Source organism: Saccopteryx bilineata, chromosome 3 (genome assembly GCF_036850765.1).
Source record: "Saccopteryx bilineata isolate mSacBil1 chromosome 3, mSacBil1_pri_phased_curated, whole genome shotgun sequence".
Taxonomy (NCBI): domain Eukaryota; kingdom Metazoa; phylum Chordata; class Mammalia; order Chiroptera; family Emballonuridae; genus Saccopteryx; species Saccopteryx bilineata.
In genome coordinates this window covers 273,687,690-273,705,842 of record NC_089492.1, presented here as the reverse complement: position 1 = coordinate 273,705,842, position 18,153 = coordinate 273,687,690, and the positions used below count along the sequence as shown (strand labels likewise).

At 42.7% G+C, this 18,153-nt stretch overlaps 1 protein-coding gene across 2 annotated transcripts in view; it reads left to right on the top strand.

Annotated features, from left to right (window-relative positions):
- ARID1A (AT-rich interaction domain 1A) overlaps positions 1-18,153 on the top strand; it is an 86,804-nt gene that overhangs the window by 17,697 nt on the left and 50,954 nt on the right. For both annotated transcript variants that reach the window (XM_066270015.1, XM_066270014.1), the window contains exons 2-4: positions 11,383-11,595; positions 14,145-14,597; positions 16,684-16,800. In XM_066270015.1, coding sequence (XP_066126112.1) covers positions 11,383-11,595; positions 14,145-14,597; positions 16,684-16,800 — 783 coding nt within the window. The remainder of the gene's footprint in view (positions 1-11,382; positions 11,596-14,144; positions 14,598-16,683; positions 16,801-18,153) is intronic.

Sequence of the window (18,153 nt, the reverse complement as noted above, 5' to 3'; positions counted from 1 at the left end):
TCAAGCCAGTGACCTCGGGGTCTCGAACCTGGGTCCTCGGCATCCCAGTCCGACGCTCTATCCACTGTGCCACCGCCTGGTTAGGCCATTGTTAAGTTTTTATTTTTTTATTTTTATTTTTTTCATTTTTCTGAAGCTGGAAACGGAGAGACAGTCAGACTCCCGCATGCGCCCGACCGGGATCCACCCGGCACGCCCACCAGGGGCGATGCTCTGCCCACCAGGGGGCGATGCTCTGCCCATCCTGGGCGTCGCCATGTTGCGACCAGAGCCACTCTAGCGCCTGAGGCAGAGGCCACAGAGCCATCCCCAGCGCCCGGGCCATCTTTGCTCCAATGGAGCCTTGGCTGCGGGAGGGGAAGAGAGAGACAGAGAGGAAAGTGCGGTGGAGGGGTGGAGAAGCAAATGGGCGCTTCTCCTGTGTGCCCTGGCCGGGAATCGAACCCGGGTCCTCCGCACGCTAGGCCGACACTCTACCGCTGAGCCAACCGGCCAGGGCTCCAGCTATTTTTTAAAATAAATGTTTCTTTCTGATTACCTTGGCTAGTGGTTGACTTTGTACTGCTAGGCTCTTGGGATGGTACTGGTCAGTTCTTTCCCTTAATTGCTCCAGGATTAAATGTTAAAGGAAATTCTGCCTCTGAGATTGGTCTTGAGTCCATTAAACTCTAGTGGACTCTAATGGGCTAGAGTCCATTGTTTTTTATAAGGCTCTTTGTGTGGAGATGCATTGCGGGACATTTAGCATCTTGCTCCCCGGGTAATAATGCCAGTAACAAAACAATTGCTGGAATAACCTAAAGAGGCAGTGTTATACATTATTTCCAAACACTTCTAAGGGGTTAGTATTGTCCTGGTTGAAAACTATTGTGCTTGACTGTCAGGATTATTGGAAGGAGCTGTTTAACAAATGCTTTTGGAGATCAGACTTAAAGTAGATGGAGCTTGAGAATTGGACTGGTCAATCCTTTTGCTGTCTAACTTGTGTGTTCTTGGTTTTCTGTTTGTTTAAGATTTTATTTATTAATTTTACAGAGTGGAGGGTCTCAAAAAGTATCAACTCATAGTTGCTTCACATTAGTTGTTCATTGATTGCTTGTCATATGTGCCTTGACCAGACAAGTCCAGGGTTTTGAACTGGCGACCTCAGTGTTCCAAGCTGATGCTCTATCCATCACACCACCACAGACCAGGCTGTTCTTGTTTTTTAAGGAGGTATTTTGAAACAGCTTTCAATCCATTCTGCTTTTTCTCCTATTGAGGGTTGAGAGAGGGAAGTAATATCCGTTATAAAGTGATTCTGTAAAAATATTCATATACTTATCATTTGAACTGCCTTATGTCTTTGTTGGACAGTTTTTACATTCCCATTTTACAAGTGGTCATATGCCAGGTGGTGAAGTGACTTGCTCAGACAGAGAAAGCACAGCATAATCTTATAGCTTACTTGATTGCTAGTTAACCTCTAGCTAATCACTCTTAGTTTCTGGTCTTGAGTATATGGGACCAGACCTTAACTGTTGTTGTTTCTGAGTTTTATTGCTAGAAATCTGGGACTTGTGTAGGATGATAATAGCTAATATTTTGGGTGCTGGAAGATACAGTCAAACACACAAAGACTCTTATGTACCTCTTGGGACTGATATATTCTAGACTAGGATATAGACATTGAACAAGATAATAAAACATGTAGAATGTTAGTAATACATATTCAGGAGGAAAAGTTTATCAGGGATCCGGATTGAAATTTTACATTGGGTAACCAGGCAAGCCCAATACTTGATACAAAAGAGTGAAGTTATAATAAAATCTGGGAGAAGAAAATATTCCAGGTGCCTGATTGGTGGTGGTGCAGTGGATAGAGTGTCAACCTGGGGTGCTGAGGTCCCAGGTTTGAAACCCTGAGGTCACTGGCTTGAACAAGGGGTCACTGGCTCATCTGGAATCCTCCCATCCCATGTCAAGGCACGTATAAGAAGCAATCAGTGAACAACTAAAGTGATGCAACTACAAGTTGACACTTCTCTTCTCTTTCCCTTCCTGTTTTTTTCTCTTTCTAAAAAATAAAAATAAAAAAGTACTCTAGACTGACCAGGCGGTGGTGCAGTGGATAGAGTGTCAGACTGGGATGCAGAGGACCCAGGTTTGAAACCCCGAGGTCGCCGGCTTGAGTGCGGGCTCATCCGGCTTGAGTATGGGCTCGCCAGCTTGAGTGCAGGGTCACTGGCTTGAGCTGGGGATCATAGACCTGTCCCCATGGTCGCTGGCTAGAGCCCAAAGGTTGCTGGCTTGAAGCCCAAGGTCGTTGGCTTGAGGGGGCTACAGCAGCTGTAGCCCCCTGGTCAAGGCACATAAAAGAAAGCAATTATTGAACAACTAAGGTGCAGCAGTGAAGACTTGATGCTTATCTCTATCCCTCCCTGTCTGTTCGTCAGTCCCTATCTGTCCCTCTGTCTGTCTTTCTCTGTCGCAAAAAAAAAAGTATTTCAGGTGGAATTCAGTATATTCAAAGGTTCTGAAGTGAGAGCATATCCAGCTGGATTAAGAAAACAGTGTTTTTGTTTTGTTTTACTGTGTGAACTCAACCCTGAAGGTACCACTGCTATTATTTCTATATTGTTGGTGTGGAAACTGAGGGACAGAACTCTTGACCATTGCCTAGGGACTGGCCATGTTGAACCAAAGCATTTCCTCAGGGTGAAGGAGGTTAGGACTTGCAAGACCTCTAGAATTATACTTTCTCTTCCATATTCCCTTTCCTATTTTTAAAGTAGGAAAGTTTGCTTTATACATAATTCATACATAATTCTCTACCTTCCTGGGGCATAGGAATCTGTATTCTGGTCTAGGATTCAGACAGTGAACAAGATGAATAAGTAAAGCATATATATGTTAGTGATATTTCCTCAAGAGAATGGATAATCGGGCTGGATATAGCAATTGGGGAAAGCTTGGCTTTGACTGGGAATGCTGCTTATTTGGGAATCTGAGGTGCATTCCTGCTTTTTTCTCTTGGCCATGCACTGCCCTCTTCAGACGAATCATTGTTTGGCTAAGGAAACGGAAGGTGTATCTGAGTTCTAGAGTCACTCTGTGCTGGAGATGGCAGGATCTTTAAAAGAGGGAGGCTGTGTAACCCAAATAAATGCTCTCAGACTGGACATGAATTGCCTAAGGAGATTTCTGGCCCCATCCTACAGCTGCTTATTTAGAATCTGGAGGGCAGGGTTCGATTGTGTGGCTGAGAAAGTTGAGATAAAATCTGATTAGTGCCTCCCCCCCCCCCCCCCCGGAGTTGGTCAGAGAATTGGGATTGGAACCCAGATATTCTCTGTCTGGTATTCTTCACCATGATGTACTGTTGCCTTACTCCTGAGATTAAAAAATTGTAAAGAAAAGGATGTTTATTTTTATCAAATGGTATTTTGGTTCCTGTTTAAGCATCATTCTTGTGGCCTTAATGCTATTATAGCCCTGAGTTTTAAGCAATACCTAAAGAGGAATTCTTTCTCGAGTTGTGTGATATCCTTAAAAGCTTTTGTAATTTGTTGGAAATTGGGAGATACTTGTTAGCTAAGTTTGGTCTTCCAAAAAAGTTAATCTTCATAATTTTGGGTAAGGGCATTTTCTCTGTTGAAAGGTGGCTAAGCCTGACCGGCTGGTAGCACAGTTGTTAGAGTGTCGGACTGGGATGCAGAGGACCCAGGTTCGAGACCCTGAGGTCACCAGACGGGCTCATCTGATTTGAGCAAAGCGCACCAGCTTGGACCCAAGGTCACTGGCTTGAGCAAGGGGTTACTCGGTCTGCTGAAGGCCCGTGGTCAAGGCACATTTGAAAAAGCAATCAGTGAACAACTAAGGTGTCACAACGAAAAACTGATGATTGATGCTTCTCATCTCTCTCTGTCCCTCTCTCTGACTCTCTGTCTCTGTAAAAAAAAAAAGAAAAGAAAAAAGAAAGGTGGCTAATGAAAGTGTTCTGGATGAAGAGCAGGACTTTTATCATTTGTTGGGCAATTCATTAGTTAATTTGGTGCTCTAGCTGCTTTATTTGAAGGGTTCTTTCTGGAACCAAAGGAAAAAATAAAGAAATACCACCTGGTTGTGGTTTTTCCTGCATGCCTTTTTTGGGTGGACAGCTGTGAGGTGGTTATTACAGTTGGCTCTCATAATTTGAGTTTTGCTAGATGATTCAATGACTCTTCCCCCTTTGGTTTCTCTTTTCAACCCATGGTAAGTTTTCTCAGATCTACTGGTCTGGAAGGATAGAGCACAGCAGCCTAACTATCTCTGAGCCTGGGAGATAGCCAGGCTTCTTGTCTTGTTCTCTATCATTTTAGAGACAGAGTCTCGATTGGAAGGTCCTGAGACTGGTTGAAGCCTCTCCTAATCAGTTTTGTCAGGCTAGTGCTTTGGGTGATGTCTTTGAAATTGGCTCATACTTAGTCTATAAAGTGGAATGTGCTCTGACCTTGTAGAATCATTTCTATAAGCAGAATAGGGTAGCTAGAACTTTCCATTGACTTTGGATTTTTTGTTTATATTCAACTTGGACATTTCCTGGAACTTTGAAAGAATTTCTTAAAAATCTGTCTCACTGGTGTGGTAGTTGCCAACTAGTTTGGTAATTTCTCTCTCACCATAGGCAGATGGCCAGTTTGTTTAGAACTTTGAATGAACTAGAACTAGAATGAAAGAATCGTTTTCCATCTATTGTGAAATAGAAAATGGAATATTGATTCTACTGTTATGAATGATAAAAGTCATAGGCTGAGTGGGTTTAATTTCTTGGATCAGGTGTTGGTGTATCTGATGAGAGATTTTTAACATCATCAATTTAACTTTAGGAAACCTTTAATGATGTTTCTAGTGAGGCCAAATAGGAGGTGTCAGGAATCTTATTATCCTAGGTGGGGGGTCTCCTTACTTTTTAGGAGGCTGGGTCTGGGGATAGACTAAACAAGCAGGTTTCTGGGCAGTTTCTCTTCATTTGGGGAAGAAGTCTTTTATCAGTCTTCAAAGCTATGAAATACTGGAGGAGTGAGAAAAGGCAGGATGAGCCAGGCATTGACTGGAGGGAGGGCACAGTGAGAATGACTTATACTGGTTAATTTGTGTATCAGGATATAAAGGGTGATTCTTTTATGGAAGTCTGCTCTGTCCATCCTAAGATCTGAGTGGAGCCATGTGGAACCTAGCGGGTTAGTTGGGTGAGGCCTTAACTTTTATATTTGTCCCTGCCTGGAATGCTTCTTCACAGGGAGGGCCCAATATGGGAACTGTATCAACAGCTGCCGCCTGTCCCTGTAATCACAGGAAGCTGAGGCTGGGTGCCTTTGTATAGGGAGCTCACAGCCAGACAATAGTTTGTGCTGGCGGGGCCATGTGGCAAGTCACGTGACCCGGGGCAGTTTTCTGCTGGGGTCCTTACCCATCTGTTCTCTCAGCTCTTTCTGGGTTATCAGGCCCCAGTCCAAGTCCTCCCAGGCAGCCAGCTTCATGGCCAGAGATTACGAGCACTAACCTTCCTGGCAAGGGTGGTGTGGCTTCGCGTTTATGCAGATTAGCCATGTGTTTCTCACTTCAAGGCGTTCCACAGGAAAAGCCTTTTCCTGTGTTTGGCTCTCAGTGGGCGGTTTCCAGCTTACTGTACTGGGACTCAGCAAGGCAAGCAGCAGGCATGCACGAGAGGGATCACAGTACACTGGCCCCCTCCCATTCCACCTCCAGTGCTACGTCACCACAACACAACCGCTCGTGCTCTCATACTGTTGGTGTCATTCATTCGGTGCCAAGATTGCTTTAAAAAATTCCCTTGGCCCCAGTTCAAACAGGAGTACAGCTGGGATGTGTTAGATTTTAGGCAGTCTGCCCTCAATTTGAGATGAGTTATAAATAGCAGTGCTGACTTCCTTAACTACCGCTCTCTGAGGTAAAATGCAGGTTAATTACTGTGGGAATCAATTAGGGGGTTCTTTCGATTAAAGAGCCAGGGATTTTTTTTTAATTGTTATTATTAAAAGTTATACAACAAATCTGGCTAGGAATACATTGAAAACACAAAGAGTAAGAAGTAATGTGTAATTGTCCAAATTCCAAGATTAGGACTCTAGGTTTATATTGGCCTCAGCCAGTTGGAATTTAGGGTGACAGAACAAGTGGTAGTCAAGACTTCTCTCTGATGGACGCCTTTTGGCAGCCCCAGCCCATCCCTCTCTGTAGTATTCTTGCCGATCCAAATCTGGCTTCTTAGGGCTGCAGCCTGGTCACTTCTTTCTGCATCTTTGGGTTGGACCTGAGGCCTGGAGCTTTCCTCAATTGGACTTTTATTTCAAGAAAATTAAGTTTCTCACCTGACCAGTGGTGGTGCAGTGGATAAAGTGTTGACCTGGGACACTGAGGTCATGGATTTGAAACACCAAGGTTGCCTGCTTGAGTGCAGGCTCATCCAGCTTCAGCATGAGATCATAGGCATGATCCCATGGTCACTGGATTAACTGGAGCAACCAACAACTAAAGTGACACAACTACGAGTTGATGCTTCTCATTGCTCTTCCTTTCTCTCTCACACTCATATGCATGCACGTGGGCACTGCTAAATGAAAGAAGAAAGAAAAAATTAAGTTTCTGTTTTCCTGATACACTAGCATCAGTCAGTCATGGTCACAGGTTAGAGAATTGGAAGCCTAGTCTGTTATCAGCAACTCCTGAGGGTTGTTCTAGCTTTATTTGGTGCAATAAGAAGTTGTGAGGGATTCTATTAGCTGGCTGGTCTGGAGAGGCTTGTAATGTCATTTGTTTGGAGCAGGGGGAAACTTTCAAGTGGTTAGTCTGTAAGCTGTTTGTTCTGAATGTATTCAGAGGGGCCAGCCTGCTAGGCATCCTTGCCTTTGATGCCCCTACAACTGCATCTTTTGATGCATTTGATTTGGCAAGCAGCTTGTAACACAGCCAGTGATCTGGAAAGAGATAAGTGGTAGATGGAGATGGGGGGGGGGTGTTCTTATTGGCTCTTTTCCACTTATTTATTTTTATTTTTTATGAATTCAGGAGAGTATATAGCAGGGGGCCTGACTTCCCTGATCAAGGGGGCAGCATTTTCCTCCCAATTATGTGTCTTTATGGCAAAGCCTTTGCTTTTGAAGTGTAATCACAGTAATCTACTCCTGTGGTTTCCTTTTGAAAGGATTTCCTCTCGTCTTTCCCAGAAAGGAATCTCTTGCTCTTTGCAGCCCAGGGTTTGGTGTTTGCCATCCATTGCGTTTTCCTTGGTGTCTGCAGATGCTGATACTGGCTTTTATATCTTGTGTGTAGTAGGGATTTTTCTGGTCTGAAATTGCTACTTTTAAATCAACTAATTAGTGAACATTTAAGCCCCTCCCCCCCGTCTCTGTTTTGAGAGATTGGAAGATGGCATTTCATCAGCAACTGCAAATCACAAATCTTTCACAAAGGTTTTAAATGTCAGAAATGTGAGTTAGGTCCCTGCCCTCCTCCTTTTCTGATATGAGCAGATGTTAACTTTGACCTGAGAACAGAGTAATCTGATTGTTGGGGCCAAATATATTTTAGTTTGCTAAGCTGCATATTCTGTTGATTTTAACCCTTTGGTGAAGAAAGGGAATCCGAAATCTGATATCCAGGAAAGGAAAATGTCTCAATTTTATTTTTAGAATAAGAATTTTTTTGACTTGTGTTATTTTTGATATGCAACGATTTCCTGAAGTTGGTGGAAGAAGCCTTGAACCCTTTATTTACTAACTCCCCTGTAAGTAGCTGTCCTCTATGGTGAGTCAGTTCCCCTGCTGTGAGAGGAAAAAAAGGCCACTCGCCTTTAGCCTTTTGTTTTTAAGCAGGGTGTTGGGGGGGATGTCTGTATAGTTTGAAGACCTCTCGGGTATAGGGTGGCACATAAGAGTCTTCTCAAAAATATGCTTGTTCTCCCTTATCTATTTATTCCACCCTCTCCTCTTTCATTACTAATCACTTGATTTTTCCACCCTCAAAGTCATAAACTGGTTAAGGGCATGCCACTGCCGGTATGGCTAGGTGGTTTGATCTAGGTTTTCTTTCCATCGTATCCCCTACCCACTTCTTGCAGTAGGTCAGCCTGGCACATTGAAGTTACTGAGTCCTAGCTCTGCACTTGGGGTCTTTGAAAATAAAAGATCTGATCTCTGGCTTCCTTGAACTTAATCTTGAGAGATTTAGTCAGCTGGACAACTAAGAGATAAACTTTGTGATTCTGACTAAATTTATAATAGAACATTTTGAAATGTGAGAGATAAGAGTGTGCTGAAAAAGGTAGGAAGTGGCTTCATGTTGAGGGGTTGGGTTTCTGCTGGTGGAAGCCATCGTGTATGTATGGGAGGGCAGAGCAGGAGGATACCATTGTAGAGAGCTGTGCATGCTTCATATGTGGAGGACTTCAGTGTGAGACTGAAAAAATATGTAGAACTGGGGCACACTATGGAGGGCTTCAGAGTTAGGCAGAAGCACACTATTTATCATTATTGATAATACCTACTGTTTATTAGACAGTTAAACACCAGGCATTGTATGAGTGTTTAGGTGCATTTTAGCTGAAAAACTGATGTGTTCAATATCAGACAGTGATAGATTTAGGATTTGAACCCATGCCTATCCGTTTGTTATACTTTTTGCTCTTTCTGTATGATACTAGTAGTACAAGATGTTGTAGGTAGGAAGTTTGGAGCTGTTGTTGAACAAGGAGAAATGAAAATGATTTGTGAGTATTGCTCTAGAACCGTGTGGTCCAGTATGGTAGCCACTAGCTAGCTACATATGGTTATTTGATTAATTAAAAGTAAATAAAACAGGCCTGACCTGTGGTGGCGCAGTGGATAAAGCGTCAACCTGGAAACGCTGAGGTTGCTGGTTCAAAATCCTGGGCTTGCCTGGTCAAGGCACATATGGGAGTTGATGCTTCCTGCTCCTCCCCCCTTCTCTCACTCTCTCTCCCCTCTCTATAATGAATAATAATAATAATAAATCTTTAAAAGTAAATAAAACAGTTCCTCAGTCACACTAGCTATATTTCAAGTAGTTAAGAGACACATATCACAGAAAATTTTATTGAGTATTCTTTAGATTATTGGTTCTCAGCTAGTATATAATCATCCAAGGATTTTTATAGGGTGAGGGTGAGGGGAACCCAAGCGCTGCCAGGCTCACTATATTGTAATTTCTAGGGAAAGGTCCAGGCATTTGTAAAGCTTCACAGAAAATTCTCATCTGTAGCAATGGTTAATAGCTACGGCTCTAGAAGCTCTATAGTAGCCATGGTAACGACTGCCCCTCAAGTGTTGTAGGGAGATCTGGACTGACAGAGTGGGGTGGTCTCTGTTCAGCAAATGTAGTCTTCACCTGGGGGCCACGTGGACAGCAGTGGCAGTCTGGAATGAGATGAGGATCTCCTCGTTTTGTGCAGCATGATGTGCCCATAAGCCCTTGACCTCTTTACAGGAGATAATGGTAATGTTTTGGATGCAGGTGTATCTGAGGAAGACCACCTGCTATTACTTACTTACTAATCCAGTTGTAGTTTAATTTGAACTTTCTAATCAGTCCCAAAAGAATCCGTGTAGCTCCAAAATTATGATTGGGAACATTATTGGAGCTTCTGATACAGACTTGCCAAAAATTGTTTTAGTTATGTTGGAATTGCAATTTAATATTGGCATTTAGTAGTGATTTGGGACACAGTGTTACTATGATTGTAGTTTAGATGAGGATACTCCCATCATCACTGTAACCTTTTTAGCTAAGATTTCAGCTGCAGCCTAAGAGAGAACTTTGCACTTCTACTTTATTCCTTTTGATATTTAGAAGAATAGTCTCTGTGGCTTTTTGTCTTATCCATTTCTCTCATGACAGCTTGACTTCCTCTATTATAAAACACTTAAGTAGTACTCTGCTTTGCCCTCACCCCTGAAAAGACATGTACAGAGAACCAATTGTTTTCCCCCTTATTTTGGAGGTATTTTTGTTATTTTTAAGGTCTTACACACCTTAAGTTATAATTTATTAATGATAGAATAAGAAAACTTGAAGGGATTCTACATATAATCTAGGCAGGTGGTTCTAAAAGTGTGGTCCCTGGAAATAAATAAATAAATAAATAAATAAATAAATAAAAAAGTGTGGTCCCTGGACCAGCAGCATGAGTATCACCTGGGAACTGTTACAAATGTATATCCTACACCCCACATGAATCTATAGAATTAGAGACTCTGGAGATGTGTCCCAGCAGCCTGTGGTTTAACAGGCTTTCCAGGTGATTTTCATGTTAAAGTTTGAGAACCACTGAACGACTTGAAAGTTCATGAAATTCAGACCTATAATATTAATATCTATTCCCCACCCCAATCTAAGATTTAGTTTTCAAGTTTTATGTCAGGCCCAGGCCTACTCTCCAACCTGGGTTTATCTATTTGTAAGGTGCTTAAGGAAACTTCCCCTTCCCCTCCATACCACCAATAGATAGACATAAGTAGGCATCGCTGGTAGAGCAAGTGTTCTGAGGCTCTGTCCTGTATAGCTCCAGCAGGATAAAGTTATGTCAGAAAGCAAATAAGCTAATTGAACCTGTTGCTCCTCAAAGAGAAGAAAGAAAACTATGTTTGTAGCCAAATACCTGAGAGGTGAACTTTGAGCTTTCATTATTGGTGCTATGCTGTACCCCTCTATCTTTCTCTCTTTGAAGAGCCAAAAGTTATATCCTCTGTATACACTCAAACTCTTGAATATTAAAGGAGGTGAACTTTTCAGGTGAGATGCACAAAGCTGTAAATTGAAGTCACAGTTGCCTTAACAGCTATAACTTAGCCGTGTTACTCATTTGGAAGAAAGCATAAATTTAAGTGTTTGTGCCATAGTGCAAGCAAGCTATAAAATACAAGGAAAAAAGATTCTACTCTAAATGCTTGTATACTTGAATCCCCCCACCCACGGTATTGAAGCATCAGTTTTGGTGCTGATCATAGCAAAAGTATTGCGGCACTGTCCTCTCCCAACTGCAGGACCTTTGTTCAGATTTTCTACACCACAGAGTTACATATATTCATTTCTCCACACCTGGTATGTTCCTTAGATCTCTATATATAAATATCATACTTACCAAGTCACATATAGTTTACAAGAAGCTGTCACAGACAGGCAGTATTTTCATTTTACATATGATAAATCAGAGTTCTGAGAAAGGTTAAATGATTTGCCCAAGGGTTTCTGGGTCTGTACCATTATTTCTCGTAGTAACTGTTTTTTCTATGTGGCGTACAGACCTATATATTTAGGTTTGTGTTCATATTGTCCAGAGGCTATGAAAGCTTCAGTTTAATGAAATTCTCTTTTATTTTGTAGCCATCCAGTCCAATGGATCAGATGGGCAAGATGAGACCTCAGCCATATGGTGGAACTAACCCATACTCGCAACAACAGGGACCTCCGTCAGGACCGCAGCAAGGACATGGGTACCCAGGGCAGCCATATGGGTCCCAGACACCACAGCGGTACCCAATGACCATGCAGGGCCGGACACAGAGTACCATGGGCAGCCTCTCTTATGCACAGCAGGTAGATGATTACTCTTAAATTACCCTAATCTTTAATCTGTCCAGGATGTCGCCATGAGCTATAGAATCAGAACATACCAGCCCTGGCTGGGTTGCTCAGTGGATAAAGTGTTTTCCCAGCATCTGAGGTTGTGGGTTCAACCCCTAGTCAGGACACTTATGAGAAGCAATTAATGTGTACGTAAACTAAATGGAACAACTAGTTGCTGCTTCTTTCTCCCTCCTTTCCCCGTTCCCTTCTCCCTTCTCTCTACTCCCTTTTTCCTTCCCTCCTGTCCCCTCTTTTTCTCCTTTCCTCCCTTCCGCTCTCCATTTCTCCTTCTCCTCCTTCTCCCCCTTTTTCCCCTCCTGCCCTCCCTCATCAATGGAAAAATTTAAATAAAGGAAAAAAGGAACATATCTTTGGCCTTCTAGCTGGAACTGCTGTCTTCCAGTAATTCGCCTAAATGACTAATGCAGTGGGAAAGAGAAGAGGTACCACTGTGTGTTCTCTAGACCTTTTAAAAAGCATGGAGCTGTTCCTTTGGTCACATACAATCTAATAATATACAAGAAAGGTGCTAATGTAAATATCAAGGGCATGGGCACTGTTCAAAAAAATGCCCACAAATGTTGCCATAGTAAAACCGGAAGAGTCTACAGTGTCACCCAGCATGTAACGGGCATTGTTGTAAACAAACAAGGGTAAGATTCTTGCCAAGAGAATTAATGTACATATTGAGCATATTAAGCACTGTTAAGAGCTGAGATAGCTTCCTGAAAAGTGTGAAGAAAAATGATCAGAAAAAGGAGGAATCCAAACAGGTATCTGGGTTAAACTGAAGCATCAGCCTGCTCCACTCAGAGAAACACACATTATGAGAACCCATGGAAAGGAGCCAGAACTTCTAGAACACATTGCCTATGAGTTCATGGCATGATAAGTGTTAAATAAATAAATAAATAAAGACCTTTGTACTATTAAATAAAAAGAACATTGCTTTGGTTTCTAAACCTCTTGAAAGGAGCATAGAACAACTAATTGTTAGTTATAGTGTGCTACTTACAAGGCTAAAGTTGTAGGCACCACCCCATGTGCTCAAAGGAAAACTGCTCTCTGGCCACAGGCTGTATGTATATACCTGTCTCCTTTAACCTGGCTGGCCTGCTTGTACCCACTAAGTGGTGGTCTCTGAGGGAGATGAAAAGAAAGAAAGGCAATGGCTGAGTTCCTACCCAGTGCTACCATGAAAACTTCTCATAACGTGTCCTGGGGTCGGAAGAGGCCTTTTATGTTTCTTCAACATAAAGCTGTCTGGTTCACAATGAATATTTAGGAGAGATAGGGGGTAGTAGGAAGAGGGAAGATTGAAACAGTAAGGTTGCTAACAATTCTGTTATAAATGTTAAAATTTCCCTCATCTCCTTTTGTGCAGACATCCACACCATTTTCATTGTCATTTTTGTTTTGATGTGTTTTTCTACCATTTATTTATTTATTTTTCTTCTTTTTCCCAAGTGAGGAGGGAAGATAGACAGACTTCCACATGTGCCCTGACCAGGATCTATCTGGCAACCCCCATCTGGGGCTGATGCTCATCTTGGGCCGATGCTTCTCTGGGGTCATGGCTCACAATGGAGCTATTTTTAGTGCCTGAGGCAGAGGTTCCATGGAGCTATCCGCGGCACCCAGGGCTGAATGCATTCAAAAGAGCCATGGCTGTGGGAGGGGAAGAGAGAGAGATGGGAGAGGGGGAGGGGTAGAGAAGCAGATGATTGCTTCTCCTGTGTACCCTGACAAGGAATCAAACCCAGGACATCCACTGGCCAGGGCCTTTTCTACCATTTATATATGAATGATAGTCATACTGAAAAGGCCTAACTTTCCGTAAATATAAAAAATAGGGAAAAAAACCCCAAATTAAATATTGTCACCTTTTTCCAGTGAGAAAATGGAGACTAGATGGGGTAGATATTGTTGGATTCTTTTGGGTTGCTTTTGCCTACTTATCAAATGTATTCTCCAACCAAAATGTATTCTTAGTGTCTGAAATTCATAGTGCCTGGCACAAGTAAGAAGATTCTCAGATATTTTTTTGAATGAAAATTAAATGAAAAAAATAACCAGAGTAGCTGAGTGATTTCACACTAGATTATAAACCCTAGGTTTTCAGTTGGCTGAGCTAGGCTGCTGTTGACTATTCATTGTGGCTAGGAAACAGATTTCTAGTGCTTATAAAAACAGTGTAGGGCCATGATAAAAAGAGAAGACTCATTAGTGAAAACAGCTGCTCTTGAACTCTTGTAAATAGCCTAAATATTAAGTAGTACAGTATAAAATTTTCTGTGGATGAATGCAGCCCACTTGTAAACAAACCAACTAGTAGTCCAGCTCAGTCATCCTTCCTGGCTCAATTTAGACAGAGATGGTGGAAAAACCCTGGGCCTTCTGTAAGACATGGCTTGCTTGTTTTCTATACTCTTTTTATAGGGTATAGCTTTTGACAGAATATCTCATCTTTCTTCATTGAGAAGAGTCAGTGCTAAAATGTATTCTTCCCTTTCTTACAGATTCCTCCTTATGGACAGCAAGGCCCTGGCGGGTATGGTCAGCAGGGCCAGACTCCATATTACAACCAGCAAAGTCCTCACCCCCAGCAGCAGCAGCCACCCTACTCCCAGCAACCACCATCCCAGACCCCTCATGCCCAGCCTTCATATCAGCAGCAGCCGCAGTCTCAGCCACAACAGCTCCAGTCCACTCAGCCTCCATATTCCCAGCAGCCATCCCAGCCTCCACATCAGCAGTCTCCAACTCCATACCCTTCTCAACAGTCTACAACCCAGCAGCACCCCCCGAGCCAGCCCCCCTACTCACAGCCACAGGCACAGTCTCCCTACCAGCAGCAGCAACCTCAGCAGCCAGCATCCTCGACGCTCTCCCAGCAGGCTGCGTACCCTCAGCCCCAGTCTCAGCAGTCACAGCAAACCGCCTATTCCCAGCAGCGCTTCCCTCCACCACAGGTAAGATGCCTCTTGCCCTTCTTTACATATGACCACAGACAGTTTGGGGATTGGTGTCATGAGAATTTTGCCATACAGATTGGTTCTCTAAAGTGCACTTAAACACCAATTAAATGGTGAGTTAACACGCTAACTAGATTGATTGAACTAATAAAGGCATAACCTTTTTAACTGCGTAAAAGCCTGTATCTCTCCTTACTGATAAAAAAAAATAGGGCAATAGAAAGTTGCATAGACAGATAAATTGAAGATAATGGAATAGATTTTTTTTTAAACTAGCATTTAGAATTTGAGCATCCAAGTAAATTTGGTTGGGGTCCCCCCCCCCCCGGAGAGAGATGAGAAGCAGCAATTTGTAGTTGTGTCACTTTAGTTGTTCATTGATTGCTCCTCATACATGCCTTGACCAGGGGGCTGAAGTTGAGCCAGTGACCCCTCGCTCAAGCCAGTGACCTTAAGCTTCAAGCCCACACAACCTTTGGGTTCAAGCCAAGGATCATTGTTGATGATCTCATGCTCAAACCAATGAGCCTGAACTTAAGGCAGATGAGTCCAGGCACAAGCTGGCAATCTTGGGGTTTCGAACCTGGGACCTCATCATGCAGGGTTGATGCTCTATCTACTGCACCATCACTGGTTAGACAGTTTGGTCTTTTTTTAAAACAGAACTTTGGGCCCTGGTCAGACAGCTCAGTTGGTTGGAACGTAGTTCTGGAGCAGGCGTCCCCAAACTGCGGCCCCCTGAGGCCATTTATCCGGCCCCCTACGGCACTTCCAGAAGGGGCACCTCTTTCATTCGTGGTCAGTAAGAGGAGCACTGTATGTGGCGGCCCTCCAACGGTCTGAGGGACAGTGAGTGGCCCCCTGTGTAAAAAGTTTGGGGACTTCTGTTCTGGAGCATGAAGGTTGCCAGTTCAATTCCCTGGTCAGGGCCCATAGAGGAGCAGCTTGATGTTCCTGTCTCTCTCCCTGTCTCTCTCTCAAAAAAAGAAAACAGGAGAATAACTTTGGGAGGCTATACTGGACATTTGTTTCAGCTGCTATTTTGTTCTGCTATTGCTCAAAATATTTTGGACCCCTTCATAGGAAATTGCCATCAGAGCTCACAGCACACTCTTTAGAATATTATCAGTGGTGGCAAATCCTTTTATTTTTTGAGGATGGGTTTGATTTTTGGGAATGGCTAAAATTCACTTGTAGCTATGTCTATGAACAAAGTAGGTGATGAAGCCTAAAAATAACAATTTGGGCTTTATTCTTTAAAGAGCATAAAAGGAGAAATGACCGAGTGATGATAGGGCCACTAAACATTTTTTGCATTGGTGGTTATTGTTTGAAAAATATCCCAAGGCACAATGACTTTGAAGGAAATAGTAGTAATTTTAATGCAGAGATGCTAGCATGAGTTTTTTGTTGTTTTTAAAACCATAATTGGTCTTATTACTTGATAGTTATAACTTATAATTAGCCAGACTTTAGAATTTAACCCCAAGGAATAGCTCTCTCTCTGTGGGTAGTGATAAATGGTCAACATTGCCAGCAAAAGTCTTATATCCACTGTTGACATTCTTGTCTGGAGAGCCACACCTTTTATTTTATTTTATTTTATTTTATTTATTTTATTTACTTTTTAAGTGAATGGAGGAGAGATAGTGAGACAGACTTACACATGTGTTTGGACTGAAATCCACCTGGCAACCCCCATCTGGGGCCCATGCTCGAATCAACCTAGCTATTTTTAGCTCCTGAGACTGATGCACTTGGACCAACTGAACCAGTTGAGCCACTGGCTCAGGTGGGGAAGGGGAAGGGAAAGGCAGAAAAGCAGATGGTAGCTTCTCTTGTGTGCTCTGACTGGGAATTGAACCCGGAACATCTATATGCCAGGCCAACACTCGATCCACTGAGCCAACTAGCGAGGGCCCAATCTTTGTTTTTTCTGCTTTCGGATGACTTGTGTGCAGTTGGGCAGTCTCTCGCACCCAGCTTCCCCTGTGTGAGAGTTCCATAGCCCTTTCACCATGAGGCAGGCTTACCTGGTTTGTCAATGCCTGGCCTTCACAGTTTTTTGTTTTTCTTTTTTTAGGAGTTATCTCAAGATTCATTTGGGTCTCAGGCATCCTCAACCCCCTCAATGACCTCCAGTAAGGGAGGGCAAGAAGATATGAACCTGAGTCTTCAGTCAAGACCTTCAAGCTTGCCTGTGAGTATGCCTGCAACCCTCTAAAAGAGAGGAAAGCAAAGAAAACTGGTTTCTGGTTGGTTGGATGATTTGGTAGTATTAAACTAAGTGAACAATGAGCTATTTCAGGTTCAGAATTCTGAATAAGAATTTATGGACTGACCTTGTAGTGTCTGTTTTGACTGTCTGCCTAGGGAATAGGTTTATGATCTCTGTTTAGAGTGTTTTGGTTTTGGTTTTAAATCTTGGCCTCTTAGAAATGGACCGTGTGAGAGACAGAAAAGAAGATGTTGAGAGCCTATCTGCTCTCCATCAAAGTTTAGAGAAGTTTAAATTTTTTGGTGTTTATTTTATATTTTTTAATTTTGAGGGTTTAAATTTCAGGTTTTTGTCTTAGCATGTAGCTAAGAGGTAGGATTTGGGATGAATGCAGCATGAATTGTCACATTGACCACAGGAAGAATAAAAGCAGTTTTTCTGGTTGGTGTTTTGTGTGAATAGGTGCTTTTGTCTAGTAAAATGCTTGGTGCCCAGATGGTCGATTACTGTTTATGGAATGGACTGACTATATCTTGAGAAAGGCAATATAGTCTGCTGGTTAAGAGCATTTTGACTCTGCCACTGACTCCAGCCTTGAGCAAGCCTGTCCATGCTCTAGTTTTCACATCTGTGAACTGAATCTAAAAGTACCCTCTTGATGGGGGTGGTTATTAATGTTTAAGAGGTTAATAAGGAGAAAGTGGTGATACATTGTAGACATTCCATAGATGTCAGCTATTATCATCATCCCAGAAGGACTATCCTTTTTTTTTTTTTTTTTTTTTTAACAGAGACAGAGTCAGAGAGAAGGACAGAGGGACAGATAGACAGGAACAGAGAGAGATGAGAAGCATCAATCATTAGTTTTTCGTTGCAACACCTTAGTTGTTCATTGATTGCTTTCTCATATGTGCCATGACCGTGGGCTACAGCAGACTGATAACCCCTTACTCAAGCCAGAGACCTTGGGTTCAAGCTGGCGACCTGGGGGTCTCAAACCTAGGTCCTCCACATCCCAGTCTGACGCTCTATTCACTGTGCCACCACCTGGTCAGACAGGGACTATCTTTGATACTGGAGAAGCAGTTTGCATTAACCAGAGTAAGCTGGTTTGGGGAATATTTATCAATTTAACCCTAGTCTTAGCTTTGCTATTACATGTGGTCATATCACTCAAGTTCTGAAAATTAATCTCAGGAATGAAATGGGCTGCTCTGAAATCAATAACACAGTAGGTCGCAAACCCTCCATTACAAATTCTGTTTAGGAAATGGAAATTTAGCCACACAGGCCCAGACAGGAGTCTTAAAATTTTTATTTTACTTGGTATTGAAG